The sequence below is a fragment of the Equus asinus genome, chromosome 5 (genome assembly GCF_041296235.1).
Source record: "Equus asinus isolate D_3611 breed Donkey chromosome 5, EquAss-T2T_v2, whole genome shotgun sequence".
NCBI classification, from domain to species: domain Eukaryota; kingdom Metazoa; phylum Chordata; class Mammalia; order Perissodactyla; family Equidae; genus Equus; species Equus asinus.
The window spans coordinates 37,226,683-37,254,492 of NC_091794.1; the positions used below are offsets into that span (position 1 = coordinate 37,226,683).

At 57.4% G+C, this 27,810-nt stretch overlaps 1 protein-coding gene across 2 annotated transcripts; it reads right to left on the reverse strand.

Annotated features, from left to right (window-relative positions):
- Positions 1-7,719: 7,719 nt before the first annotated feature.
- On the reverse strand, positions 7,720-27,208 carry EPHB3 (EPH receptor B3). 2 transcript variants are annotated; one of them, XM_044771227.2, is made up of 16 exons: positions 26,674-27,208; positions 18,176-18,240; positions 16,343-17,015; positions 14,109-14,264; positions 12,959-13,309; positions 12,666-12,790; positions 12,326-12,485; positions 12,140-12,248; positions 11,689-11,741; positions 10,529-10,651; positions 10,159-10,406; positions 9,508-9,723; positions 9,247-9,396; positions 8,963-9,156; positions 8,705-8,860; positions 7,720-8,599 (listed from the first exon to the last, which is right to left on the reverse strand). In XM_044771227.2, the coding sequence occupies exons 1-16, from the start codon at positions 26,783-26,785 to the stop codon at positions 8,491-8,493; spliced, it is 3,000 nt and encodes a 999-aa protein (XP_044627162.1). In that variant the 5' UTR covers positions 26,786-27,208; the 3' UTR covers positions 7,720-8,490. The 2 variants fall into 2 exon arrangements, with proteins under 2 accessions (XP_044627162.1, XP_044627163.1); XM_044771228.2 differs by having other exon boundaries at positions 12,335-12,485; positions 26,674-26,930.
- Positions 27,209-27,810: the final 602 nt, after the last annotated feature.

The following is a 27,810-nucleotide window of genomic DNA, read 5'->3' on the forward strand; positions in this document are numbered from 1 at the left end:
CTCTCTTTTACAGTCCTAAATATAAGAATTCATTCCTTTATCCATCCAACCATCTAAACATCCACTCATCCATCCAACCATCCAATCATCCAGCCATTTAATCATCTAACTATCTGTCCATTCATTCATCCTTTTATCCATACACCTATTGTTTATCCATTCATCCAGCTTTCCATCCACCCACCCGTTTATCTGCTCATCCATCCATTCACCCATTCATCTACTTATCCACCTTCTCATCTATGCTTGTGGATCCATTCGTCTTTCCATCCCTCCATCTATCCTTCTATCCACTCATCCATTCACTTGCTTATTCTTCCATCTATTCACGTATTATCCATCCATTCATGCATTGTCTCATCTATACACCTGCTTGCCTGTTCTTTCATCCATTCTACCATTCATCCATCCACCCATCCATCCACATATCCATTCATCTACCCATCATTCATTCATCCAGCTATTCTTTTTTTTTTTTTTTTTGAGGAAGATTAGCCCTGAGCTAACTGCTGCCAATCCTCCTCTTTTCGCTGAGGAAGACTGGCCCTGAGCTAACATCCATGCCATCTTCCTCCACTTTATATGTGGGACGCCTACCACAGCATGGCATGCCAAGCGGTGCCATGTCCACACCCGGGATCTGAACTGGCCAACCCCGGGCTGCCGAAGTGGAACATGCGCACTTAACTGCTGTGCCACTGCACTGGTCCCCATCCAGCTATTCTTCATTCATACATACATTCACTCGTCTATTCATCTGTCCCTCTATCCATCCTTCCACTTACTTTCTCATCTACCCATTTTCTTATTCACCCATCCATTCATGCACTTGTCCATACATACATACATACATACATACACACATACATACATAATTTTATTCCATCCATCAATACATTCATCTATTAACTCATTTATATAGAATTAAATTAAATAACCTAATAAAGTTCTTAGCACAGTGCTTGGCACAGTAAGCATTCAGTAATGATAATCAATAGTAGATGTTTTTATTCTAAGATTTTGTTTCAGAAGCAGAATAGTGTGGGAGTGAAAAGCATCAGGTCTGGAGCTAGACTACCTGGACTCGAATCTTGGCTCTGCCCCTTACCAGTTCTGTGACCTTGGACAAGTTCCTTAATTTCTCTTAGCCAAGCTTTCCCATCTGTAAAATGGAAATGGTAAGAATATATTTCCATTGAGAGTTGGAAATGTAGAGTTGTCCCAAAGATTAAATGAATTACTAAATGTAAAACACTTAGAGTGGTGTCTGGCACATAAGAAGCCCTCAACACATTACTTTTATCATCCATCCATCCCTTGGGCATTACTGAGCCCCTATCTTGTGCCAGGCCCAAGCACGTCTTCCTGGGAAACATGCATCATAAAGATGTGATGCATTCTTCAAGGAGCACACATCCAGGCAGGGAAGATAAACAGGAACATTTCCAATGCAGTGTGAAAAGAGCTCTCAGAGAGGCATGAAGGATGCCTGTAGGAGCAGTGAGGGGGCATTCCATACATACCCACCTCAGACTCTTCTCTTCTCTCTATAACTCTCCTGGGCAATCCTACCCACTATCTGAACTTCATCCCTGGCTTCCATGCTGTGCCTGACACTCCAGCTCAGACCTCACTCCTGAGCTCCAGGTCCACATATTCAGTGGCTTTCTGGGCATCTCTCCTTGAATGCTTCAAATGGAGCCCACTGTTCTCCTTCACACATACTGTTCCTCTTCCTGTACTTTCTGAATCTATAAATGGTGCCAAAGTACATCCAGTCGCTCAGTCCTTAGAATCACCCAGGCTCAGACTCTACTATCTCTCCCCTCCCACATCCCATCAGTCACCAAGCATGTTACTACTTACTTTGCCAGATCCTTCACACCTATCTCCTCCTCATCTCTCCAGCACTTCCTCCTCAACCTATCTCCATCCAGGACCTTATTACTCCTCAACTAAACCTTGGCTTCCTCTCCTGCCATCCTGCCACCATCTCCACGTCCTCCAATCCCTCCCATGACAGCCTCACTCCACTTCCGAAAATACTGTTCTCATGATGTCACTCTCCTCTTCAAAATCCATCCGTGACACCTGGAATATTCCTATATTACCGTGTCATTTGTCTTTCTCCTCCACTGGACTATAGGCTTCTTGAGGGTGGCTCATGTATCTCCATTGCCTGAGGCTCAGTGCCTGGCAAAGAGGAAGGCTCAGCAAGTGTTTGTTGAGAGGATGCATTATGCTAGGAAAGTAGGAAGTGAGGGTGGGAGAAGGTGCAATTGGGGGTTGAGTAGTGTAGAAAAGTCTGCACCAGCTGCTGTGGAGGGTATTTTATTGGAAAGCAGCAAAACAAGAAAAGGATTGTTCAGAGGGATCATGGTGGGAATAGTCCAGGTGGGACAGGGAGAGAAGTGTACCCCAGAAGGCCCCCAGATGGGGAGAAAAAGGGGTTTGGGGACCAGGGATTTTGAAACTGGGCAGGCAGGAGGAAGTGGTGGGAGGCTGGGATATCAGACTTGCAGTCTTGGAGGAGATGGCTAAGTGAGAACCAGGATCAAAGTGTAGCCCAATGTGGTGTTGAAGGACAATTGGGAACGAAGCGGGAGGTCACTGGAGGTGAGAGGTCAACATCTGGGTGTGAAAGCCAAAATGCTGGAACCAAGAAGAATCTGGTCAGCCAGGTACCAAGTCCCAGAAGAAGCCTGACTGTGAACCTGAGGCTCAGAAAGGTCAAGGGAGGTGAGGATGGGCAGAAAAGGGTATAAGGGAAGATTTCAGTAGTGGAAATGGAGGACATGGAGAGGATGCTGGGAGAGCAATGCCTGGGAGTGGTGCTGGGGCTGGCTGTGGGGGAAGGAGTGGCAGGGTGTGTAGGAGGCAGTGGTGTCTGGGGAAAGCCAGCTCCAATACCCTCTACATTCCTGCCGACACACCCTTTCCTGGTCTCTTCAGGCAAGTGCCACCTCTCTCACTTGCCCCAAGTTCAGTGCCCGGAGAAGGAAGAGAGGTTCAGGGAGAGTTGTCCTCTGCCCTCTCTCCTTCTCCCTGTCAAGCCAGGACAAAGTCGGGTAGGGGGCTTCCCCAGGTCCCAGTAGTCAGGGTCAAGGCAGCCACCTCTGGGCTGATGTCACAGCAGGCCTCCAGCCAGATCCTCTGTTTTCATTCCTGCTTCATCAGATGGGACTGATTAATGAGAAACAGGGACCGGGAGGCAACATGGAGGGACAGAACTGCTTGCCTGTCAGACCTGTACCCCCACCCCCAAGCTGGAACCCCATTCCATTCCTGGACAGTACTCCTGACACGCACCTTCCACCTGGAGGCCCGGCTCTCCGCCTCTCTCTTTCCTCTCGTCTCTGAAAAAGGCAAGCTGAGGCAGCCCTTGCCCATGTGTGCAGAGCACCCTCTTGGTGGGGAGAGTGTCATTCTGAAGTGGCCCAGGTGCAGCACTTCCAGGTTCCCTTAGGTATCCTGATGGAGTGGGAAGAACGCAGAATCATGGATAGGTTAGGGCTGATTCAGATTTTGGCTTTGCCGTTGCCTGGCTTTGTGTCCTCAGGCAAGCCACGTAATCTCTCTGAGCTCTTCTGTAGAAAAGGGGATAGAAGGCACCCTGTACTCAGAAACGCTGATGGACAGATGTGCCTTGCAGAGGGTAAAGGTAGAGCAGAGGGCTACAGAAGGAGCACCAGAGAGTGCCCAAGGAACACTATGGGATTGTAGGACTGCTGGGAACAGGTGCCCGAGACTGGCCCTCTGAGCTGTGAGAAGCGGGTGGCCAAGTTGGGGATGGGCTATAGGGAAGGGAAGGCTTGGTCAGTGTCATATGTTGATGCACATATCAGTGTCCGCCTCTGAGCTGTGTGCCCCTTCAGGGAGTGGGAGCTGTAGCCAGTTCATCCCCATGTCCCCAGCTCCATACACTGGGACTGGCATATGGAAGGGCCCTTGAAGCTTTATTGAATAAATGAATGAGTGAGGGAAGGAGGGAGGGAGTGAATGAAGATATACTCAGGATCAGACACCAAAAGGTTAAAGGGACCTGGATGGTAATGGGGGCCCCAGCTCCCTCTGCTGGGCATCAGATAACTGCTTAGAGGACCCCCAGCCTTACCCAAGACTAGCTCAGGTCCCTAGAGCTGTGATTCGGTCCTGCACCTGTAACATTTACCTTGACTTGTAATTACATACATTTCTTTGTATGATTATTTGAATAGCACCCATGTCCCTCGTAGACTAAGCTCTTTGAAGCAGCAGCTCTCTCTGTCTTTGTTTGTCCCAGCATCCCTCGTGCCCAGCCTAATGCCTGGCACATAGTAGATATCCAGTAAACATTTTAAGAACCAATGAATATCAGAGGGAAGGAGCCCCACCCCCTCAACCAGACCCGGGATCCGTGTACTAAGGGGAGAAATGCAGAAACCATTCTCCCTTGGCAACTTGCTGTTCTCTACCCCTTAATGAGCTTCTACACCCTCACTGCCTTCAAACTGCCCAGGCCCCCAGGGCCTTACCCCAGGAAGTGGGCCAGGGCCTGGGCTAAGCCTGCAGCAAAACGTCCAGCATCCCCATGGATGGCATGGGGTTGGTGGATTTCCCCACGTGCCTTGGTTTTTTCGACCCCTGCTATGCACCAAGCACTATTCAACATTTTCCTATCTGCTCCTATATTTTATTTAAACTTAATACTAATAAAAATAGTAGCTGACATTTTTGAGTGCTTGCTATGATCCCGGCACGTACTTTACACGTGTTCACTGATTTAATGTTTGTAACAATCCCACGAGGTAGGAATGATTACTACACCTTTTTATAGGTGAGGGCATTAGACAGAGAGGTCAACCTGCCCAAGGAAGCTGGGCTTTGACCCCAGGTCTGCCCGTACACTCTAAATCTGCAGCCCTTCCCACTGTAATACTCCAGTCGCCCCAGATTTTCCAGGTTCTAATCCTGGATCTGGCCACTCAGGCTTGGATCTAAGGGCTGCTGTCCAGGTCCCCCTCCCTGGGGCCACCCTGGAGAGGGGGATACACGTGAGGACTGAGCACAGCCTGGAGCATCTCACTCTCCTTACCTGTCCCTACTGTCAGAGTTCAGGCATAGAGAGGGGCACAACATGGGTCATTTGGGGATGCAACTGCCCCTCTGGGGCAGATGAGATGAGGGAGTTAAGGGGAAGCTGCCCCTCCCCCAGTCTCAACCCTCCCCGGCTACCCATGCATTGACCTCCCTTTTTAAGCACTAACTTGGGAGATCTAATTTTCTGCCCCCAGGAGAGTGTAATTAACCAAGTTAACCAAGACGGAGCAGATTAAGACCTCACTCTCTCTCCCTCCTTATCTGCCCCCAGGAAAGCCAGACCCCTCCTGAGTAATTCTTCCTCTGCCCTAACCACGGCCCCACCCCTCCTTGAATCGCCGTGCTCAGGGGTCTGAGGCACAGGGTAGCTGGGTTAGGCCGCCCAGATAGAAATGCACTGGGGCAAGTGCCTTCAAGGAAGACAGTGGCTTTCGTCTTTCTTTGCTTCCCTTCCCCCACCTCTTCTCTGGCTCGGCTAACTCTTAGGGTGTGTGGGTTGGGAGGTGGGGCCAGGGAGGGTCTTGTAACTGAGGACGTGTGAACCCGAGTAGGGGAGGTGACTTGGGGACATGATGTAAGTGTGGCTGTGGTAAGTGTAGCGTGCCCCGGTCTGCTGCTTCCCGTGGCTAAGTGGAAGGAGAGAGGTGTGCGTGCACTGCATGCATGTGTACAGATCTGGGCGCACGCGGAGAGAGCTATGTGCGGTGCGCTGCACAGGACACATCCGGAGTGCCTTATGGACCCCGCATTTCTGGGTTGAACACGTCCCTCAAAATCTTCGACCTGGGGCGCACACACCAAGTGTCCCCCTTACTGTGCGGCTGCCGCTCCTGCCTTGGCGCTCAGTGTCCACCATCCCGCCCTGCCGGCGGACCCAGTAGGGGGCGACGTCTTACCTCTTCAGGTGGAGGCCCCATCCCAGACTCCCGCTAAGATGGTTAGAATGACGGGATAAGGCAGGGAGGGAGTCCAGGAGACATGGGCCACGGACCCTCCCCATCCCGGAGCCTCAGGAGTAGGAAGTGGACACTTGAGCAGGAGCTTGGAGCGCCCCCACCCCTTTATCTCAGTCCTCGGCCCCGGAATGCGGCGAGGGGTGTGCCGGACGCCACTCAGCACCACGTCCCCTCCCCCGACCACCCGCGACACCTTGCGCCGTTGACAGCTCCGGCGCCTGGGCCCAAGGCGGCCTCGGGCCCCCGCATCGTCCCTCCCATCCCCCGCCCTTGGCAGAGTCCCCATCCAGGAAAGAAAGGAGATCTCGATGGCTGCGCCCTGTCCCCCGCCCTCCTCCGCCCCCGGGGGCTCCCAGGTCCGGAGCCTTGCTGGGCGCCCATCCCGGGGCCCCTCCTGCGGCACGGCGCGGCGCTTGCCTCCGCGGGGGGAATACCAACGAGCGGCGCCGCGGGAGGAGCCCGAGCGCGGGAGCGCGCCGCGGAAGGCCGGGGCAGGGGGTCCCGGGAGCCCGCGCCGCGCCACGGCCGTCCCCCGCCTCTTCTCCCCGCCGAAGCGCGCCGCGGAGCGGGCCCGCCCGCTCACCTCAAGGGGCCTGGTCCCCTGCGCCTGAAATAGCCGCCCCGGGCCTGTAGCATCGCAACCCCTAGCTACCTCCGCCACTTGGAATGCCCCTGCCGAGCTCTGCCCTGTCTGGAAACGTCTGGAGATGTGCGGGGCCGCGACACGCGAACTCGGTGATCCATGAGGCTTTGTCCATGCCCTTCCCCCTACCGGGTCCAGCCAACGACCCTCTAATTTAGGATGTGCAGGTACCTTGGAAACCTGTTCCATGCCCCGTAAAGGTTTACTGCCCAAGGACCCCTTCTGACACCAGGAGACGCACCTGTCCCCCACCCTCTTCCTGCTTCTGCATCCAAGGGGCCTCTGAGCGCCCCCCATGTTTTCTCCTTTGACATTTCCAGAAACTGTTTTCCTAACCCTCTCCCTGGTTCTTGTAACTTATCCTCTGAACCTTTCAAGTGCACAGGCAGTGTCTGGGTGGGAATCCTAGCCCCAGGCCTCACTTACTGGCTCAGCGACTTTGGGCAAGTTACTTAACCTTTCCCTTCCTCCTCTGTAAAAAGGATAAAAATACTTCTTTCTCTGGCTGGGTTGTTGTGAGATTAAATAAGATCCATCCATAAATGGAGCATTTTAGCCCAGTGCTTGGAACACAGTAAGGACTTGGTGAAGAGCAGCCACACTTCTGGGCTGATGTTTGCTGAAGGGAGCTGGGCTCTGCATCTGAACACCAGTGGGCTCTCCTCCCCTTTGTCGGGCCGCCATGTGACCCTGGGAGCTGACCAACCCCCTCTACCCTCAGCTCCCTGGGAGACAACGGGAGTGAACATGACTGTAAAACACCATCCAGACTCAAGTGTCTGCCCCTACCCCAGGAACGCCTGCGCTGAGCCTTAGGAGGAAGGAGCTCTGGGGCAGTTTGCTTTCTACTCTTATCACTCCACTTCCAAGAAGTTAGATGCAATGAGGCCGAAGCACAAAAGGGAAGTTGAGCCTGGATAGGCCTGGGTCTGGTCTCCCAATGACTCCAGGGAGTTCTGAAGGGCTGGTGCTGAGGGATTGTGAACTTGAGGGCATCAGGGAATCCTGCCTTGGGAAGTGGAATGAGAAGGGACAACAGAATCATCTTATTGCCTTTATTCCGCTGATGGCCCAGCTGGCCCCACTGCAGGGCACAGGGCCAAGCTTTTACACGCTCACCCATGCTCTCTGTGCAGGCCAGTGCGTGCACACACACACACACACATAAAACACACTCATACACACATCCGATCTCTGGCTCTGAGAGTCAGTCTCTGGGGGGCAAGGGGCTGCTCCTCAGCCTGCCCCTGCCTGCCCTTTTATGACAGCACCAAGGGCGGGGGTGGGGCAGGGCCCTCAGCCCCCAGAACAAGTCCCTGTGCAAACTGGAGGTGCCAGCTGGCTTCAGGATGCGGGTGTCACATTTCCCCATTCCTGGAGTCCCCTCCTCCAGCTCCTGAGGGAGGGACTGCTCTCTGCCTACCTGGGGGGCCAGACCCCTGCCAGGGCTGGGCCCTATGGAACCCAGGCTTATCCCCTACCTGACCCTGCAAGGACCTCCAGCACTGAAGAATAGCCAAGTCTGAGGTGGTGGGGATCCCCCACTGGAGAGCAGGAAGGCCTGGGCCCCGAGGGGCTTGGGGAGGGGTCATCACCCCCTCTCCTAATCCGTCTTCAATATGAAGAGGTTTGGGGCACATTTCCTGGGGAGGGAGCACAGGCCTGGAGGAGAAGTCCCAGCTTGGGCCCTCCCCAAACTTCCATCTTCTGGGCCACAGCCTAAGGCCAGGCATCCAAAAGTCCAAAAGTCCAGCCGGCTGGTCAGAGTCCCTGTGCAGTCCTTGGGGGGCACCACCCAGTGGAAGTTGGGTGTCAGACCTGCACGGGCAGCGTCTGGTTCATCTGCAGCCGCATGTCCTGGATACTGCTGAGGATCTTCTTCTGATGGCCGGCCAAGGTGACCCCGATCCGTAGCAGGTCTCTGCAGATGGACCAAGGGCAGGGTCAGTCCCTCCCCGCTGGCCCACCACCCTAGGCCTGGCTCAGAGCCCCCTGCCCCGCCCCTCCCAATCTGCAGCACACTCACTCTGCGGTCATCTGGGCCACCAGGTCAAAGGATGCAAACCCCGCGCTGACGAAACTCTCCTTGTACCGCCCCATCTTGATGGCATCCAGCCAGTCACCAACTGTCGTGAAGGTCGTATAATCTGGGACCGTGCGGTCCAGGAGGGGTTGTGACATGCTGTAGGTGGAAGAGAGGAGCTTGGTGAGTCCTGATGGCAGGAGAAGCAGCAGTGCGGCTGCTGGCTCGAGAGCAGGGTGGGAGCAGAGGGAGAGGACTGACCCAGACTGGGCGCTGGCGATGACCTTGAGGCTAGCGGCGTTGCGGATGAGCTTGTCTAGGGTGTTGACAATCTGGGAGAATTTGGGCCTGAGGTTCCGGTCCCGCACCCAGCAGTCCAGCATGAGCTGGTGCAGTGCTGTGGGGCAGTCCATGGGCGGGGGCAGCCGGTAATCCTGCTCCACAGCATTGATGACCTGGGTCAAGAGAGGGGACACCTGGAGTCAGCCACACTTTGCTCCCAGCCAGCTTCCACCCATCCACCCACTCTGGCTGGCCCTACTCACATCCTGGTTGCTCATGTCCCAGTACGGTCGCTCTCCATAGCTCATGACCTCCCACATGACGATCCCATAGCTCCAGACGTCACTAGCAGAGGTGAACTTCCGATAGGCTATCGCCTCTGGGGCAGTCCAGCGGATGGGGATCTTCCCGCCCTGGTGGGGGGGGCACACGCCCTTCACCCTATGACTCGGGGCTGCTCCCCAGCCCCGAGCCCCTGCCTGGTTGGCCCCACCCCCAATGTCCCTCCCGGCTGCTTCCTGTACCAGGGAGCTGGTGTAGGTAGGATCGGAGGGGTCATCCTCCAGGAAGCGGGAGAGGCCGAAGTCTGAGACTTTGCAGACCAGGTTGCTGTTGACAAGGATGTTGCGGGCAGCCAGGTCTCGGTGCACGTAGTTCATCTCAGACAGGTACTTCATGCCGGCAGCAATGCCCCGCAACATGCCCACCAGCTGGATGACCGTAAACTGTCCGTCGTTGAGCTGGAGGCAATGAGCAGGCTCAGGTGGGCCCATCGCCTCCTTCCTGCCCCAGGGCCTGCCTGCCCGCCGGCCCTCTCAAGTCCTCTGAGACCATGTCCAGAGTGCACTGAGTCAGTAAGCTGCCCTACTATGTGGCAGGCATCAGTACACAACATCCCAGTTAACTCCCATGAGGACCCACTCCCATTTACAACGAAGACAGCTGAGACTCAGAGAGGTTAAGTAAAGCCTGAGGTCACACAGGTGACAGGGGGCAGAGTCAGGAGGAGAGCCCTGGTCTTTCTGGCTGAAGGCCGGGCTGTTGCCCTGTGCCATGCCAACTGAGTAGATATCTGTGGACTTGAATAGGGTCTGTCTGATCTATGGGAGGGGTGGTTTGCCCCACCCAGCTCTCTGGTGGACAACGAGGGGGAGGGACCCGGGGCTGGCTCTTACCCGGAGGAAGGAGTCCAGGGCGCAATTCTCCATGAACTCGGTGAGGATCATGACTGGCCGACTTTTGGTGACCACGCCCTCCAGGCGGATTATGTTGGGGTGGTCAAACTGACCCATGATGGAGGCCTCGCTGAGGAAGTCCCGCCGTTGCCTCTCTGTGTAGCCCACCTTCAGCGTCTTGATGGCCACAAACACCTCCCGGCGGCCAGGCTGTTTCAGCCGACCGCGGCACACTTCCCCAAACTCCCCTGCAGAGCACAGGGCACAGGGAGTGAGCTATTTCTGGGATGGCTCCTGTCCCCAGCCCCCCTCAGTCCTCACTCGAGGTAACCCCCGGCCTCTCCTCCCCACTGTGCCCCAGGGCACTCACCAGCTCCAATCACCTCCTCGATCTTGACACAGGACACGTCGATCTCCTTGGCAAACTCTCGCACGGCTTCATTAGGGTCCTCGTAGGTGAAAGGGTCAATATAAACCTTCATTCCAGGAGTAACTAGAGAAGGAAAAGGTGAGCTTGAGAGAGGGACAGATCTTCAGGCTGGGGATGGTGAGGGGACCCGGGATCCTGTCCTAGGCTCTCATCCCTGATGGGAGCACATTCCCAACCTCCCTGCTAAGCTGCTCCATACTCCTCCCTGTGGAAGCCCCACCTGCCCCTCGCCCCAACCCGCCACCATCCCCTCCGAGAGAGCTGGCGACCATAAAGGCTAGACACCTAGGATTCTTCTTTCTCCTCATCTCTCATCACATCGAAACCTCTCTCAGACTTGCCCCTCCCCCCATTCCCACTGCCCCGACCTTGTCCAGGCCTTCAACACTCAGACTCCTGCAGCAGCCTCCCAGCTGGGCTCTCTGCCTCTGGACTTTTCCCACCAGTCTGTCCTGCATACCTGTCTTCCCAAAACAATACTTTCATTGTATCACTCCCCACCTGGAGAGCCTTTCGGATTACCGGTGGTGGAGTCAAGTCCAAACTCCTCTGCCTGCCTTTCACGACCCTCCAAGGACTGGCCGCAACTACCCAGCCTGGCTTCCCAGGAGCTGTCAAACCAGTCTTCTTGCTGCCCCCACAGTTGGGCACTCTCCTCACCCCACCCACTACCTTCCAAAGGCTCCTCTGGCCAAGAATGCTCTTCCCAACCTCTCTAAACCCTGCTCATTCTATCCGGCTCAGCTCAGCCCAAGGGCACTTCCTCCAGGAAGGCTTCCTCTTCTTGAACTCTTACTGCCCTTTATAACAGGAACATCCGACTTAACACTTAATTGTTCTCTCATTGCTTCCTGTGTGTACGCATCTTGTCTTCCTCCTGGGACTGACTGACTGCCTTTGAGGACAGGGCTCGCGTCTCATTCATCTCTGGGGCTAGCAGGGGTGAGGCAGGGGCTCAGGAAATGGCACTCGATTGGAAGCAGGAGGGGCCTCCAGGGTAGGAGTACAAGGAATAAAGTCCCAGGGAGGGAAAAGGGTGTCCCCAAGCCCTGCAGGGACAAAGGGCACGTTGTGGGGTCAGGATGAGGAGCCAGACTCACTGTATTGCTGCAGCTTCTCGGTGTACTCGGAATCAGAGCCGTGCCGCTGCTTCCTGGAGGGGGCGGGAGGGAGGGCAGGCCTGAGACAAGTCCGGCAGCTGCCTTTGTCAGAGGACCTTTGAGTGCACAGGAGGGGCCGAGCACACAGGGGATGGCCCGCTGCCTGGTCTCAGGATTGGTAGTTAGAGCAGCCACTGGGTCTCTGGACAAGAGGCTGAGTGGACTTGGTCCCTGAAGGGATATGTCAGTAGATTCAGGGCACAGAGAGGGGATAGGATGAGGACATGGGTGTGGACTGGAGAGGGCCTTTCCAGCAAGGACAGCCTGGGCCCAGGAAGGCTGTGGCTCTGGGTTTGATGTGGGTGAGGGTTCACCTATGGGCATGAGGGTTCCAGGGTGCTAAAGGGAAGCTCTAGTCAGCCCAGGGGAGCAAGCATGGGCCTGGGAGTACCTGAGGCAGACGACAGCAATGACCACAACAGCCACCACGAAGACAAGCCCAGCCGTGGCAGAACCCACTATGAGGGGAAGCTGCTCCTGGAGCTGCTGGGCACCGGAGCCTGGAGACAGGAGGGGAGGGTGAGTGGAGGGAGGGACGGTGGGGGCTGAGGCAGGGGAAGGCGCAGGGCGGGTGTACCTCTCTCACTTGTGGTTTCAAACTCGGCCGGGTGGCTATACTGCCCATAGCCAGCTACTGTGCGGGCGCGGACCTGGACCACATAGCGGGCATCGGGCCGCAGCCCGTCCAGCTGCACTGAGTTCTTCTGGCTGGTCACTGTGGAGGCAATGCCCTCACTCTGCAACACCAGGAGGAAGAAGGCGTCTCAGTGGGTCCTGAGGTCCATCAGGCCCTGCCCAGCCCCAGGCCGGCCCCACAGCCCCCTCAGTACCCAAGGTCTTGCTCCCAAGGGCCCTTGCCACTATCTGGGGGTAATCTTCTTGTCCCAAGGCCTCCTCCTGCCCCTTGAGGCTCTGACCTTCTCAAAGTACTTCATCTCGTAGTCCAGGATGACTCCGTTGGGCCGCTCTGGGGGTGCCCAGGACAAGGTCAGGCTGCTGCCTGAGCTGCTGTGCAGGTGTAATGTAGGCACTTCGGACGGGGCTAGGGGAAGAGTGGGGGGGCTCATCATGGGCTCCTCAGGCCCTGGCATTCTTCTCAAGGAACCCACAGCCCATGGGATCCCTGTGGTCCACTGGCAGGCCATGGGCAACCTCAGCTCTGTGTGGGGGAAGATGACCCAGGCCCCACCCTGCTGTGTCCCCTCCTCACCAGCCTGGTTGGTGGTGATATTCACAGCAGCGTAGCGGGGAGGCAGAGGGCTCTTGCCCGAGACCCCGTTGACTGCCTGCACCTCAAAGGTGTAGCGCGTGTGGGCCAGCAGATGGCTGATGTGCACCCGCCGCTCTGTGAGGCCCAGCTGCCGAGGCACAAACTCCACGTTGTCATCACAGCGGGAGCAGGCTGAGGGACCCCCGGCCCCGGGGCCCCCATGGCACTTCTTGCAGATGACGTTGTACAGGAGGTCATCCCGGCCACCCAGGTCCCGGGGCTCGCTCCACTCGAGGATCAGCGAGGTCTCATTCACATTGGAGATGACACCCCGGGGTGGAGAGGGCACCGCTACGCGGAAGAAGGAGGGGAGAGGACAGTGAGCTAAGGCCCTAGGATCCCCTCCTGCCCAGACTTTGTGCACATTCCAAGCTGCTTCTGACCTCCTTGCCTTTGCCTCTGCTTCATAAGCAGAATAACTTTCCTACACTTCCTCACTGTGCAGACTCCTATTTAGTCTTCAAGGCTCAACTTGAGACGTCACCTCCTCTTGGAAGCCCTCCTTAATTCATCCTCTCCTTGTCCTCTGCACTCCCATAACATAATTCCTGGGCATCTCCTCCAGCCCAGCACTTAGCACATTAAATGGTCATTATCTGTTTTTACATCTTTTTCTCCCACCAGGTTGTGAGCTCCATTAGGATAGTGACTGCATCTTATTCTTCTCCACATACATCCCTGGCTCCTGGCACAATGCCTGGCACACCAAAGGCCAGAGAAGAGAGAAAGCGAGACACTAGGCTGCCCCAGGGATGTGAGGCCCCCTCTGTGGTTAGAGTTGGGCCAAAAGAGCAGCAGTTCTACAGAGGAAGATGGACTGGAGGGCTCCAGCTGGTTCCTGATGCCTGGCTAGGAGCCAGCAGGCACTTATTAAATGTTGGTGGAGGGGCTGAGCCAGCTGACCTGCATTCTGGTTCAGGGCTGGTCACTTCCTAGCTGTGCCATAGTGAGCACAACATCTAACCTCTCTGAGCCTCAGTCTCCCCATCTGGAAAATGGAGATGTTCACAGTGACCGTGTAGGCCGTCCCAGGCCAGCCCACAGAGGGAAGCCCTGGGGCAGGAGAGGGTAAGCGCGCAAGTTCACTCACTGGTACAGGCACTGTCTGCAGAGTCGGAATCTGCGCGGTAGAAGTTATTGTGGCAGGTGCAGATGCTGGCGGCTGGCGAGGTGGTGCGGCTGTTGGGGGGGCAGGGAAGGCAGGGCCCCTCTCCCTGCTTCGCCTTGTAGCTCCCAGGGGGACAGGCTGCGGGGGAGAAGGGGGTGGACGAGCTCACCTCCCTGCCCTGCAGACACCAATCATCCACACCCCGTGGGAATCTGGCCCTTCCCCAGCCCAGGTCTTGGCCCCTCCACCTCCTAGACTGTGGGGGCCATGCTGGGATTGCCCAACTCCCGCTGCAGCTACAAAAGGCCCTTTTGCCCCATGGAAACCCCACGTCAGCGGATTCCTCCCCGCCCCTGCCCCCTCACCCCAAGCCTGGGGCATCATGGACGACGTCAGCCCCATCACCTGGACAGCCCAGGCTTGTCAAGGCAGGGAAGGGAGAGAGCAGGAGGAAGAGGAGGGGGAGGGGAAGAGACCCCTAAGCAGGCTAGTGGCACCTTGTACTCTGCTGGGATGACCCCACCCTCCCTGAAGCTTGGGGAAAATCATTCCTGAGGACCCTTAAGGACACTCTAGAAGGGCCAGGAGGTGGGGCCTCTGAGTTTCACAGCCAATCTCTGTCTCCACCCACCAGAAGCAGGGCAGCAGCTCCTTTCTGCCCGTGGGCAGGGGTGGGGGCTGAGGAACGGTGAGAAAAGGAGAGAAAGAGAGCAGGCAGGAAGGCAGGGGTCACCTGGAGTTCAGAGGCCTCACAGTGTCCACAAGGGGAACCCCAGGCCCCAAAGTGAGCTCAGAGCTCAGTGCCTGAACCTTTCTCCTCCTCCATCTTCTCTCCTGCCATCTATACTCGGGCCCTTGGACCTGGGCTCTCCAGGGTCCCCATATCTGTGATGGCCATATAACTTAGTATTCAAACTGGAGTATGTTGAAGGTGAAAGCAGACATTAGCAATCATCATGTTAGAATAACAGGCATATACCAGCACTGGCCTGGACGTACCACAGCATACGGTCACCCTACCCATACAGGACCACCTCTGAGGAGGTCATCCAGAATGTGGAAAGCCCAGAGTTGGGGCTGTGCCCTTCTCCAGGGTTTAATCTCCCCACTAAGGTGATATTCCATCCAAGCTCCTTTGAGCCAGTGGGGGAGGGGGCAGAGGCCAGGCCAGCCTGGTTGCTATGGGAACCAGCATGCATTTCCTGCCAGGGACCTGCAGAGTGTTAGCCCCTCTTCAGGCTGTCAGGCTCATCACCCCCACCCCTTTCTCCACTTAGGAAGAGGAAGTCTGGGGGCAGGTTCCCATAGAGAAGTGGCGGGGCCGGGCAAGGCACTGTTCACCTTCCCACGACAACACCCAAGACAGGGCCTCACAGCCAGGTCGGGCCGCCAGCCTCCTCGCACCTAGGGCTGTGCCAAGAGCCAGCTCCCACCCCTCAGAGCTACAGGCTGCCAGGGCCAGGGGAGAGAATCAGGCAGAAGGGACAGAAGGCAAGGCCCTCGGCACCTTGTCTGGGTGGCAGAGCACCGGACAAGGCTGTCGGCCCAGCTCCCACATTCCCAGCTGGGAGGCCTAAGTACAGAACCTCTCTGAGACGCAGTCTCCTTACTGGCAAAATAGGGGAGATAAATGGAATCGACCTTACAAGGTTGTGGCGAGGCTCAAATGAGAACCCTACGTGAACAGGTTTTATAGAGTAAGGTCTTATGAGTCCTGGCAAGCCTCCTAACCTCCTCATGTATGAAATAAGGACAGAATAATGCATGTCCCCCACATCTCCCAGGGCTCCCGAGAGTCACGGCTAACACTTAGGTGGGGTTGGTGCTTGTGCTTCACAAAGAGGAGACCCCAAGGGAAAGGGCCAAGCACGAGGTGCACACAGGGTACTTCCAGGGTGAAGCATACACTGGGGACGGGACAAAGTGGGCATCTCTGCTGGGCTCCTGGTTCCTCAGGTGCCTCCTTATCAAAGACTCTCCACGTCTCTCTTCTCTCTCTAGTTTTATTTTTTCCTCTTGTTATCCTCATGTCTCTCATTTTCTCTCACCTCCCTCATTGCACCAGATTCGCTGCACCTGCTATCCCTCTTCCCTTTCCTCCCTCCGCCCCAGACTTCAGGCCTCTGTCCTGAGGTGGGAAGTGGTGGGCAGGGGGCAGCAGGTGGCTGTGGCCTGGTCCTCGCTCCCTCTCCTCCCCCAGGCCAGTCCCCACTCACGGCGGCACTGGGACTCCTTGGCAGCTGGCTCGTGGCCGGTGGCACAGGTGCAGGCGCCCACAGGCACCATCCACTCTCCGTCACCATTGCAGTAAAGCTTGAGCGGCACCGACACCTCCACAGCGTTAGCGATGCAGGTGCCGGGGGCGATGACCAGTGAGGTGGGCTCTGCCCCAGTGAGGGTCTCAGGGAAGAGGGCGAAGCCCGCGGTGGTGGATGCACACTTCTTGTAGAAGGCACGCACGGAGATGAGCGACATGCAGGCGCCCTGGTCCTGGAAGGCCAAGTAGAAGCCGGCCTTGGAGAGTGGCCCGAAGCTGCGCACCTTGGTGTTGACACGGCCGGCATCGAGCCGCGAGAAGCTCTCATCGGGCGCGATGGTGTCCACTTTCACGTAGGGGTTCTCCATCCAGAAGGGGGAGGAGGCCGAGGCCACATCGCTGTCAGCCTCATAGTAGAACAGGTTGAAGGTCTCCTTGCAGGAGCCAGGGATGTTGGGGATGCTGTTGCAGTCGCGCACCGTGAACTTGAGCTCCACGTAGACCCGCTGCACGTCCCGCCGCCAGATGAACCCCGTGCGAAGCCAGTTGTTCTGGCTTGATTCACGCACATTACATACCTGGTATGTGCGGATGGGGTTCATGGCCTCATCGTAGCCACTCACCTCTTCCCACTGTGCATGGACCAAGTGAAAAAGAGAGTGAGTGCCAACATTTGCCAGGTGCTTACCACATGCCCAGCTCTGCTATATTTACTTCACAGAGATGCTTCTGTGGGATAGTGGCTGAGCACACAGACATGTTCAAATCCCACCATTCTGCTTGCTGTGTGACTATGGGTAAGTCATTTAACCTCCCTGTGCCTCCATTTCCCCATCTGTAACATGGCAAGAAAAAACATGTGTAAGGAATAAATGACTTTAAAGGAATAAAGCACTGAGAACAGGGCTCTTGATCAGTACTGTATGAGTATTCCTATAAATTTTATTCTCTTTATGCCTCAGTTTCAATGTGTAAAAATGGGGCTCATTGAAATAAATGAGGCTGTGAGGAATTATGTTAGTTTAAAACAGTAATGGGCTTGTAACGGTGCCTGATATAGAGCAAGTATTCAATAAATATCGGCCATCACTATTGCCATCACATTTGACCTCTACAACAACTCCATGAGGAGGTGCACCTGTTGTCCGCACTGCAGAGACGAGGAAGCCAAGACTCACAAGAAGTAGGGACTCGCCCAAGGTCACACAGTCAGGGCTGGTGACTGAAGCCTGTAGTGCCACCCAACCTCAGTGTTCCAGAGCTTAGGCAGCTGTGAAGGCCCCCTAGGGAGGTTAATTAGAATATCTGAGAGAAGTCAGGACTACAAGAAATTAACAGTCAAGAAACAGAGGCCCAGAAATGTAAATTGCCTTGCTCAAGGTCACGCAGTAAGTTCAAGATCTGGATCCAAGGATTCCTGGCTCCCAAGCCAGTGCTCTTCCCAGGACCCAGGAAGGAGGGAGATGGTTGGGACAGACATTCAAAGGGCCGTCAGGCAGGAGAGGGGTGGGACTAGGCTGAAAACAGGCTGAGGGAGAATGGACAAAGATGGTGTGTATGTGGGAAGGGGGACACAGGCGGGCTGAAGGGCGAGAAATAAAAACATCCACAGAGAGAGACGATCAGGCAAAGAAGGAGGGGGCCGGGGCAGAGGATGGGGATGCTGCCGGAGGTGAGAAGGACAAGCAGGACGCAGAGGCGGCTCTTCTCCAGCCCTGAGGGGGGTGACGCTGGAGGGAGAGGTGGCTTAATTGGCAACCAACACACGGGAGAGATAGCGGGGAAGTCTTACCCCACTTTCTGGATGAGATGTCCATGCCAACTCAGATGTCACCCATTTTGTGTCCATGAGGGTCTCTGGGGAAGCAACAGAAGGAAAAAGGTCAGGGGTCAAGCTCAGGATGAGGAGAAAGAGGAGGTGGCGAGGAGGTTGCCCAGGAAAGGCCAGGACACCAGAGACTGATTCCCACCAGGTACCACCCCACCCTCTAGTCCCCAAAGCCCTCAGCTCCCCTGCCCCGGAGGAGACCCTGCAGCCGTCCCCAGAGATGTCACAGCCCAAAGATGTTGGGTAGGGCCAGCTGGGGGTGGGTGTCTGCCACTGACCCCAGGCCTGGGTTAATGAGCCGGGAGCCAGGACTGGTTCACACACCTACAGGCTCTGCTAATCTCCACACAAAGGGGCCGGCAGGGCCTTTCTCCTGGAACAAAGGGCCGTGTGCTTCAGACCCTGCGCCCAGGCCTCCCTGGACTCCATCCCCAACACAAAGGCACAGCCCCACACGCCCAGAAGGGGACGGCAGTTACAGGCCAGAGCCCCCCTACTCAACCATCTCCGGGGGAAGGGGCAGGAATGCTCTTTGAGGGTGAGGTGGGGCCACCAAGGCCCAGACCAGCTCCTGGGGAGCTAGTTCAGTTCTGCCTGCAGTCCTTGGAGAAAGGTATTGTTGGTGTGCCCCTTTCACAGATGGGAAAGCTGAAGCCCAGATAAAGTAAACACACAGCCTAAGGTAAAACTGCTAGGACTTGGAGGGGAAGGGTTGAAAGGGGGCTCAAATTCAGTTCTGACTCCCCAACTAATGCATTAACCAGGGCACTCTGACTGCAATATGCTCCTCTGTAAACGGGGGACAGAGGGAGCCTGGAAAGTTCCTGTATATCCTTTAAGTACCAACTAAGCTGTCACCTCCTCCAGGAAGCCTTCCTTGAATCCTCAACTCAGGCTTAGATGCCTTCCTCTATATATCCAGGGCCAGGGGCTTTGTCACAGCACCAACCCCGCTCTGAGCTGCGGTTTCTTGTCTGTTTCCCCTTGCTCGGCCATAGGAAGGGCCCATTCATGTTTCTGATATAAACTCGCTCCCCTGGGAACCTGGTTCTGGGTTCTGGCTGGACAACTCTGCTCTCTGACAGTGTGACCCCAAGATCAGACCTAGGAGCAGGAAAAAGAGGAAAGAGGTGCCAACTCCTTCCTCACAGGCTGGGAGACAGGGCAGCCAGCAGCCCTCCCCACAGCTCTGAGCTGGAATGGGGCAGCGTTGCCCCAGAACTTCTGTTCATCAACAGTGGGGCAGGTTGAGGGCACCCAGGAGAGGAGAGACCCAAACCCCACAGTCTCCAGGCTCGTGGGCTTCGTGGTGCCTGGTGCATGAGGCAGCTGCGGCTGGGGGCCCCAGGTGAGGCAGAGGGGGCAGCGGGCAGTAGCCATTCACTGTGGGGAGGGAGGCTCCCTCCTCTTCCTGCAGCCGAGGCTGGTCCCTGGAGGGCCCGGCTGCAGGGTGAGCTATCCCAGTCTCGTCGCCGGTGGCCTGACTGGCCTCTCTGGCAGACAGACAGATAGACACAGACGTTCGGCAGGGGAGTCCGGGAGGAAAGCAGAGATGGGCAGAAGCAGGGGCCTGGAGACGGGGGAGAGAGGCGGTGGAGCAGGGGCTTCGCTGAGGCGGAGGGTGGGCGGCACCGAGCTGGAGGGATGTGCAGAGCTGGCTGGCTGGGACCAGACAGCCGGGATGGCCAGCGGTGGACTACAAAAGACAGTGAGATGGAGAGAAGAGGAGGCCCAAGGAGACAGAGACAGAGACAGAGAGGGAAGTTGCCAAGTGGTCTCTTCCCCAGCCAGCAGCCCAGAGTATTCCTGTCCCCAGGAGTGGGCCCAGCCAAGTGCCAAGCGCACCCCCACCCCCAGCCAGCCAGCCAGCCAGTCCGCCTGCTTGTCTGCCCACTGCCCTGCCCACCGCCGCCAGAGCAGGCGAGGGCTCCCACCACTCCTCCAGTGCAGCCTCCCTCCTCCCTCTCGCTCACTTCCTTCTGCTCAGCCTGTGCCAAACCCATCTGGAACTGTTTAAACCCAAATATTCAGCCCCCTCCCCCCTCCAGCCAGATTCCTCCACAGTTTAAAACAAGCCTTGCGCTGGCTCTGAGAGGAGGGAGGGGAGGGGAGGACGGTGGGGAGGGGGGCGGCGGGCAGGAGGGGGGAGGTTCTTCATTTCTGTTTAATTTCTGGGGAGCGAGAGAGGGAGGGGATCGGCCCTTGGCCATCGCTCAGCCTTGGCCATCGCTCAATCTCGGCACATTTTTCCCATTAATGAGGAGAGGACTTGGATTTCGAGTCATGTGTGCCTGAGGAAGGGCTCCGGTCACCCTGGTGGGGAGGGGGGCTTGCTCTCGGTTTCCCCATGTCTCTGGGGGAGGGGAGGGGCTTGGTCCCCTTCAGCAAGAGGGAGACCCTGAGATGACCGAATCCGAGCCTCGGGAAGGACATGGGGGGCACCTAGAACTTGTCTGTGGCAGTAGGAGAGAGAGAGACCCAACCCAACAGAGCCCACCATTTCTCTATGTGTGTGGCATGTGTGCGTGCGTGTTTGCGTGCACACACACGCTGGGGTGAAGGATATGAGGTACAGGGGGTAAGGACAAAAGAGGAATGAGTGATTGATCTCCAAACTTCCCAGCTCCCGTCTGCACCCCCACCCTCCACTGTCCCTCCATGTGGCTGCTGGAGGGAGACCAGAGAGCAGCTGGCCACTCCCAGACACGGGGCTCTGCCAGGCAGGGAACCCCACAGCCCCCAAAAGCAAGCAGGAAGTGGGCACCAGGCCTGGGGGCTTTCTGGGACTGGGGCTTCGGTGCTCAGAAGTGAAGCAACCCTTTCAGGTTTCCATGGGGCCATGGACAACAGCCACGTGGCAGCAGCTGTGTGGCCCTCACCTGTGCACCAACACACACATGCACACGCATCCCCCAGTTCTCAGTGGCTGGGCTCATTCCCCACCATCAGGGCCAAAGAGCGACAAGTCAACACATATGGTGGACAAAAACACACAAAGCCACAGCCGTCTGCAAACACACACATGGCTCCACACAGCCACGGTCTGTCTTCCTCAGACACACATACGCACATGGTACAAACAGATCAGTCTTCCTCAGACACCCGTGTACAGTATCTCTTTCCCCCTCGCAGATATGCCTCGCCTGAGGCAGAGACTCGCTCTTTCAGCCTTCATATGTGCCGATTTCCTGAGACATATGCATACACAGAGGGCACACGCACCCAAAAGCACATTCTCCTTACACACTCAACTGTGCACACTACTGCCAGCCACGAGTCACAGTCTTGAGTAGTCAAGTGGAAACAAACACCAGTTCCTCCGTACAGATTCGGTGACATGGTCACACACAACTGGCATCAGCTGTGCACAGAGATGGCTGTCTGCACTGAAACATGCCCCAGGAGCATGTGTACACAGTATAAGTATCAATACCTAGAGTTCGTGTCAAGTCCCCAAGGTGCATCCTCCGTGCACATGCAACATACACACACACACACACACACACACACACACTACAAGCATATTCTTTCTATGGGATGAGTCTTCAAGTGGGGCAGAGAAAGAGGTGGGGGCGGACAGTGTCTCCTAAGAAAGCAGAGGTACTAGGGCAGCCTTGACCAGAGGCAGAGGGGAGGAGCAAGCCCCAGATGTACTTCCTGTGGCTCTGGCACAGGAAGGAGCTGTCACAGGTCACGAGGCTGGGGGTGGGGTCAGGGCATGAAGATGATTCAGGGTGTGGCTGGGTGTGGCCTTCCCAGGTACAGCCCCTGCCCATGCAGCAGGTCACTTCTCTGCCAGCCTAATGACACTGTCCCAAGGGCCTCCGAGCCCTTGGGAAGGGGGTGGTATCATGAAGAGATTTAGCACCAGGAGCTTCAGGTAGCACTTCCACACATAAGTTGGGGGCCCAGCAGGAGAAGAACATTGTGGATATCCAGCCTATGTCTGAGGGCCTTACTGGGCCACCCTGGTGCAGAGGCATCAGCTGGAAACCTGCCACCTGCCCTGGTGAAGGGCCAGGTGCACAGAGTTTTATGCATCTGCCAGACCCCACAGCATTGCCAGGCCCCAGGCCACCCAGAGCACCCCACCCTAGGTACAGGGGTGTCAGTGAGACCCAGGAAACCAAAAACGTCTGGAGACAGAAGCAAGAAGCCTCCACCCCAAACTCCAGACCAGGGACTTGGAGGCGGCCGGAAAGATCACACTGCAGGGCTGGGCCAGCAGAGTGTGCAGGGGCAGGAGGGCAGAGGGGCAGTGTCTGGACAAGAAGAAGAACCCTGGAGCCCTGCCTGGGATGAGAGGGAGAAATCCCATGCCACCTCTGAGTTGGTCCCCCTCCTCCTCCACGGGGTCCCCACCTCAGCCAACCAACCTGAGGGATCCGTCCTGTCTTTTCCCTTCCTGCCTCTCCCCATGTGTCAGTGTGTGTGTGCATGTGTACCAAGCTGCACACTCAGGGTTGGTCAGCACAAGAAGAAGGGGTCCTGCCATGAGACCTGGAGGAGCTTAACTCACTCAGGACCACCTCTCCCTCCCCCACCATGGCCCCTCAGCCCTCAAGTCTGGGATGGAGGGGAGGGGAGCATCCCAGAACAGAGAACACATTTTGTTTTTCATTCCTCCCCTCAGATCATGGGGATTGATAATTAAATAAACCTGAAAGGGAGGAGAAGGAAGGAAGAAGCACAGGGCAGGGAGCCCGGCTGCCTCAGTCCTCATCCAGGGCCCTCACCCCAGTCCTGGCCCTGCCAGCCAGCCAGGACGGATGGCCATCTAGCCCTTACGTGAGGCCTCTGAACCCTTCCCTGGGATCCCAGCCACAGAGGGTGTGGGGGCAGAAGGCAACAGGAGACCCAGTGCCGGGGCCAGCCCTTGGGGCAGGGGGCCTCTCCCACCCCATCAGGTGCCCAGCTGTACCCAGGCTCCCTCCGCCACCCCCCTAGCTGCCCAATCCCGACAAACCAGTTTGACTCAGCACAACAGGCAGGGCTACAATTTTCAAACTATGCAGGCCTGGTGATTCAGCCTCTTCATGCTGTTTAATTAGTGCAAGGCCGGTGGTGGAGGCCTTGCCCACGGCAGCTTTGGCTTTAGCTGGCTGCCGCTGAGGCCACAGTGGCGACGGCGGCAGCAGTTCTGGCAAAAGGGAAGGCAGCAATGGGCAAACTGGTTCCCCCAAATACCTGCTGCTGTCCCTCATCGGCAGCTCTGAAGTGCCAGCTCATGATACACAGAGACAGGGTGGGGGGCGCCGGAGGCAACTCAAACAAGTGAGCAACCCACAGGAACCCCAGCCCCTTGTCCCCTCTCAGCTGCCACCTCCTCAGTGGTCACTGCTGAGAAAGAGATGGACTCCTGCTCTGCCTCCTTCTCGGCTGTGAGAGGGCTGTGCGGCCCCCACCAATTATGATCTGGTAACTGCTTCTCTTTTCTCAAAAGGGTCTCTTCCCAACAGGGGCCTCCCCATCCTATCTTAGGTGTAAGGATCCTGTGGTCCAGGCACCCTTCCTTATCCCACAGTCTGTTCCTGTCTGCTCACCTACTAGACCCTACTGCTGTACCACTTGTGGTCCTGGCAGGGAGAATGATCTTGGCTTGGGGGACTGGGGAACATCACTTGAAGGAGTGACCAACAAGGTGGCCCTATTTCCCTGTGACTGACGGTAAATCTGAGGGCAACTGGGGGAGGGGCGGGGGCGAGAATCAGAGGGCAAAGGGAGGAGTGTTTCTTCAACCAGGGAGGACAAGCAAGGACCCTGGCTCCGTCCCCAAATTGTTGAGATCCTTGGATGTAGTCCTGGTGAACCTCAAGTGTGCATGGAGGGAAGAGCAGCCAGATGCTAGACAGCATCTAACCAAGGGGGCCACGAGGGGCAGCACCCTCAGCTCCGGGACCCTGGGCCTAAATATAATGACCTCCAGATGCAGAGAGCCAAAAGGCTTCCATAGGCCACGAGCAAACCAAATCCTGGCAAACCCAAATGGAAGGCTGGAGCGAGGCGGCTAGATCTCCAGCCCGTAAAGCTTGGGGGCTGCCACAGCCCAGGACCTCCAAGTCTACCCACCCCACCATTCAGGCTCCAGAACACGGGTGGGGGACAGGCAGGAGTCAGGGCCAGCTCTCTTCCCATCCCATCCCATCCCTCCCAGAGCTGAAGGGAGATGAAGGGGTGGGGGTGGGGGGCAACTTATTCCTCCTCAGACAACCTTGCCTGCCCCATCACTGCTTCCTCTAACCTCCCTCCGGCAGGGTAAGGGCACGTACCAGTTTCACTTGCATGGCTCCCCAAGGAGCAGACCCCAGGGTAAGAACAATGACAGCTAATCCTTGAATAACAATGGCTATGTGCGAAGCACTTTACACACATTAAGGATTCAATCCTCCCGACACCCCTGGGAGATGGGTGCTAGACCATCCCTTCTCCCAGGGAGGCAGAACTGGAGGGGGGAAGGTGGCCCTCTGGGCCGGGTCAGCACCCTGAGGCCGCTCTCTTTGCTTTCATTCTCACACACCCAGACAGAAGACGCGAAGGTCTGAGGTATGGCACAAGTGAAGGAGCTGGCGAAAGCCACACTTCGGAGGCACTGCTACTCAGGGGCACCTACACTGGCCTGGCCTCCCAGCCACGGGGCAGCCCTGGATCCCATCTCACAGCTGAGGGGGAGGGGCAGGACAGGGTAGGAGGCAATGGCCCTGCTGCCCTCTCCTTCGTGGGCTGCTACAGCTCATCAGGGCGGCCCCTCAGCTCCTTGGCCTGGAGGCCTGGAGGCCAGCTCTGAGCGACTGACGTGAAAAGGAGGAAGAAAGGGAGGGAAAACAGAAGGGAAGGAGGAAGGCAGGGGTGAGCCTCCTCAGGAAGCCCTTGCTCACCTGACCCAACCACACACCCCCACCCCACTCTCGGTACCAGCACCCACCACACCCCACTAACAAGGGCCCTGGGGCCCGGGGGACACAGCCCCATGAGCATGTATGTGTGTGTCGCCTCTCCTGGGCTAAGACAGAGGCACAGACCTGGGAACTCCAACAGGCTCCCTGGCTCACACCCTTGAGGCAATCAACAACAAAGCCCCATGCCAGTTTCTCACGCCTGCGATCCTATCACACGCATGTGGGTGAGTGTGCGCAAGTGTGGGCGCGACCTCGGTGTGTCTGTCTGGATTTGCATGTGTCCAGCCGTGTGAATCGGTCTGTCAGCACCAACAGGCTCAGAGATAAAAGGGGGTCGTTTTTTCCCCTGCAGAAAAACAGAAAGCACCAGAAGATGTCTTTCTCTCAGAACTGAGTTCTTTTTTTCCCTTTCAACCTTTAAGTTTACCGACTGTGAACATACGAACAAACCAAGTTTCACAGAATTCCTGTTTTTGTTCCTGAAGGAAGAAAGTGACTGGATCTGTTAAAGATGCCAAAAACAAGTACTGCCTATATTCCAGTTTACCCCAAATTTCTGTGATGTCTTTTCCTCCACATTAGGGAAGGTTTTCCTTCCCTCATTTAATGGCCCCCAAATCTTTGGAAACCGTGTGTGTGTCTATTGTTTGTGACGGGTGTCAGTGCCTCCGTCCCCTGCAGGCTTGTGTCAAGCGGCATGTGTGTGTGCTCTCCCACCAGGGCCAACAACACTCGGGCTGTTCATCCAAGTACAGGCATTTGGAAGTTGGAGGTACCCCCTCAGCCCCAGTCTTGGCAGGTTTCACGGAACCCACTGAGAAGGCCCGCCTTTTCCCACCGGCTCATGGGGAACACACCGGGCTCCGGAGCTCCCTGGAGCAAACCCCACCACTTCAGGGGTTCAATGGAGACCCGAGCACTCGGGGTGTCCTGCTAGAAGGCGGAAGGGGAGCCGCAGATCAGCGTGCAACGGCCGCGCGCACAGCATTCATGTGTAATTGGCGCTCGGTAAACCATAAACAATAACAGGCCCCTGTCTCTCCACCCCCGCAGCCATCCCCGGACAAAGCGGGGTGCACGCTCTCACCCTCTCACAGTTAACTCCAACGGGTTCCTAACCAACGCCACCCCCCAACCTGGGGAGACCCGCTTCGTCCCCACCTGCCTCGGCCCCGCAGCAGCCTCAGAGCCCCCCCCTTGCCTGGTGGGTCGCCCACACTCGCTCGCCTCCGGGAGGTGCCGAGAACGCCGCTTCTCTGCCGTGAGCGCGAGGTACTCCCACAGAAGCTCACGGGGGGCCACGACTTTTGAGGACGCTCAATCCGAGTCGAGCTGCCCGCGATCCCGCAACCCGTGGACCGCCGGCCGCGGAGCCAGCTCCTCCGAGGCGGCTCCGGGGGCGTCCTCTCGTCCCCATCCTCCAACCCCTGGAGAGAGCGCCGGTGGCGGAGCCTCCTCCGACGTGCGCCCAGGGCGCATCGGCCCCACACCGCGGGCCCTCTCCGGCCCACGCTGGGGCGACCCCGGCCCCCTTAACCCTTGGACGCGCCCCCTGACGCCGCTCACCTTCGAGCGCCCGGCAGCCGGCGGGCAGCAGCAGCGGCAGGAGCAATAGTGGAGGGAGCAGCGGCAGGAGCCCCGGCGGCGGCGGCGGCGGCGGCGGGCGGGTTCGGGCCATGGCCGGGGCGGGCTCCGGGAGCCGCGCCGGGCCGCGCCGGGCCGCGCCGGAGGGGCTGCGGGCACCTGGGGGAGGGTCCGCTCGGCGGGTCCAGAGGAAGGCTCGCGCACGGTGCCAGGAGATCCGGGCAAGGAGGGGGTGCAATCCAGGCGGGCGGCGCTGGGACCGAGGCGGCACCCTGAGCCGGGCGCTGCTAGGGGATGCGGGCAGGTCGGTCCCGCGGGAATCTGGACGGACCGGTCCAGGAGGATCCTGGGCGCTGGAGAGCTCAGAGCGGGAGGACTCGGGGAGGCGGGCCGGGGCGGCAGGGCGCAAGTGGTCGTAGTTCGGGCTGCACAGTAATCCGGCGGTCCGCCGCGGGCCGGACTCGGCTCCGAGGCTCTGGGCGCGCGCGCCGTCCGGGGTCCGAGCAGGGATCCTGCTGCGCCGCTCACGTACTCACTTCTGCTACCCCCACCGCTGGCGCGGCCGCTCTGGGCGAGAAGGGCGGGACCGGCCGCCTGCCTGTCGACTCCGCGGCCCCGCCCCCAGCCCCCGGCCGCCCACTCACAGACCGCCAGGCTCCCTGGTTCCGCCTTGAGAGCACTGTGCTGGTACTCAGTTGGTGTCGTCTGTATCAGGCCCACCCTCAGGGACTTCAAGGCCCGGAGTGGGCGGGGCCAAGGAAAAGATGAATTAGATTGGGCGGAGCGATACTGTCCATCAGAAGGAGAACCCCGCCCCCTGTCGCCCATTGCGATTAGTTACCGAACCAAGTCCTAGGAGGTGCCGTCTAGATACAACGAGCCGGAGGCGCCCCCGTGTGGCCTGCACGAGCCCAGGGACGCCCCCACGTAGCTGTCTTTTTCTCCAGGCACATCCAGACCCTAAACTCAGTTTAGGCACTACCAGGGAGCGCCCACCACGACATACCCTGCGATCAGGGCCTTCTCACTCGTTTATTTATTCATTCGTTCATTCAGTTGTGTATTCATCTTTCTTTGAGCCAAAGACTCTAGTAACTGCGGGCACTACAGCAATGAGTA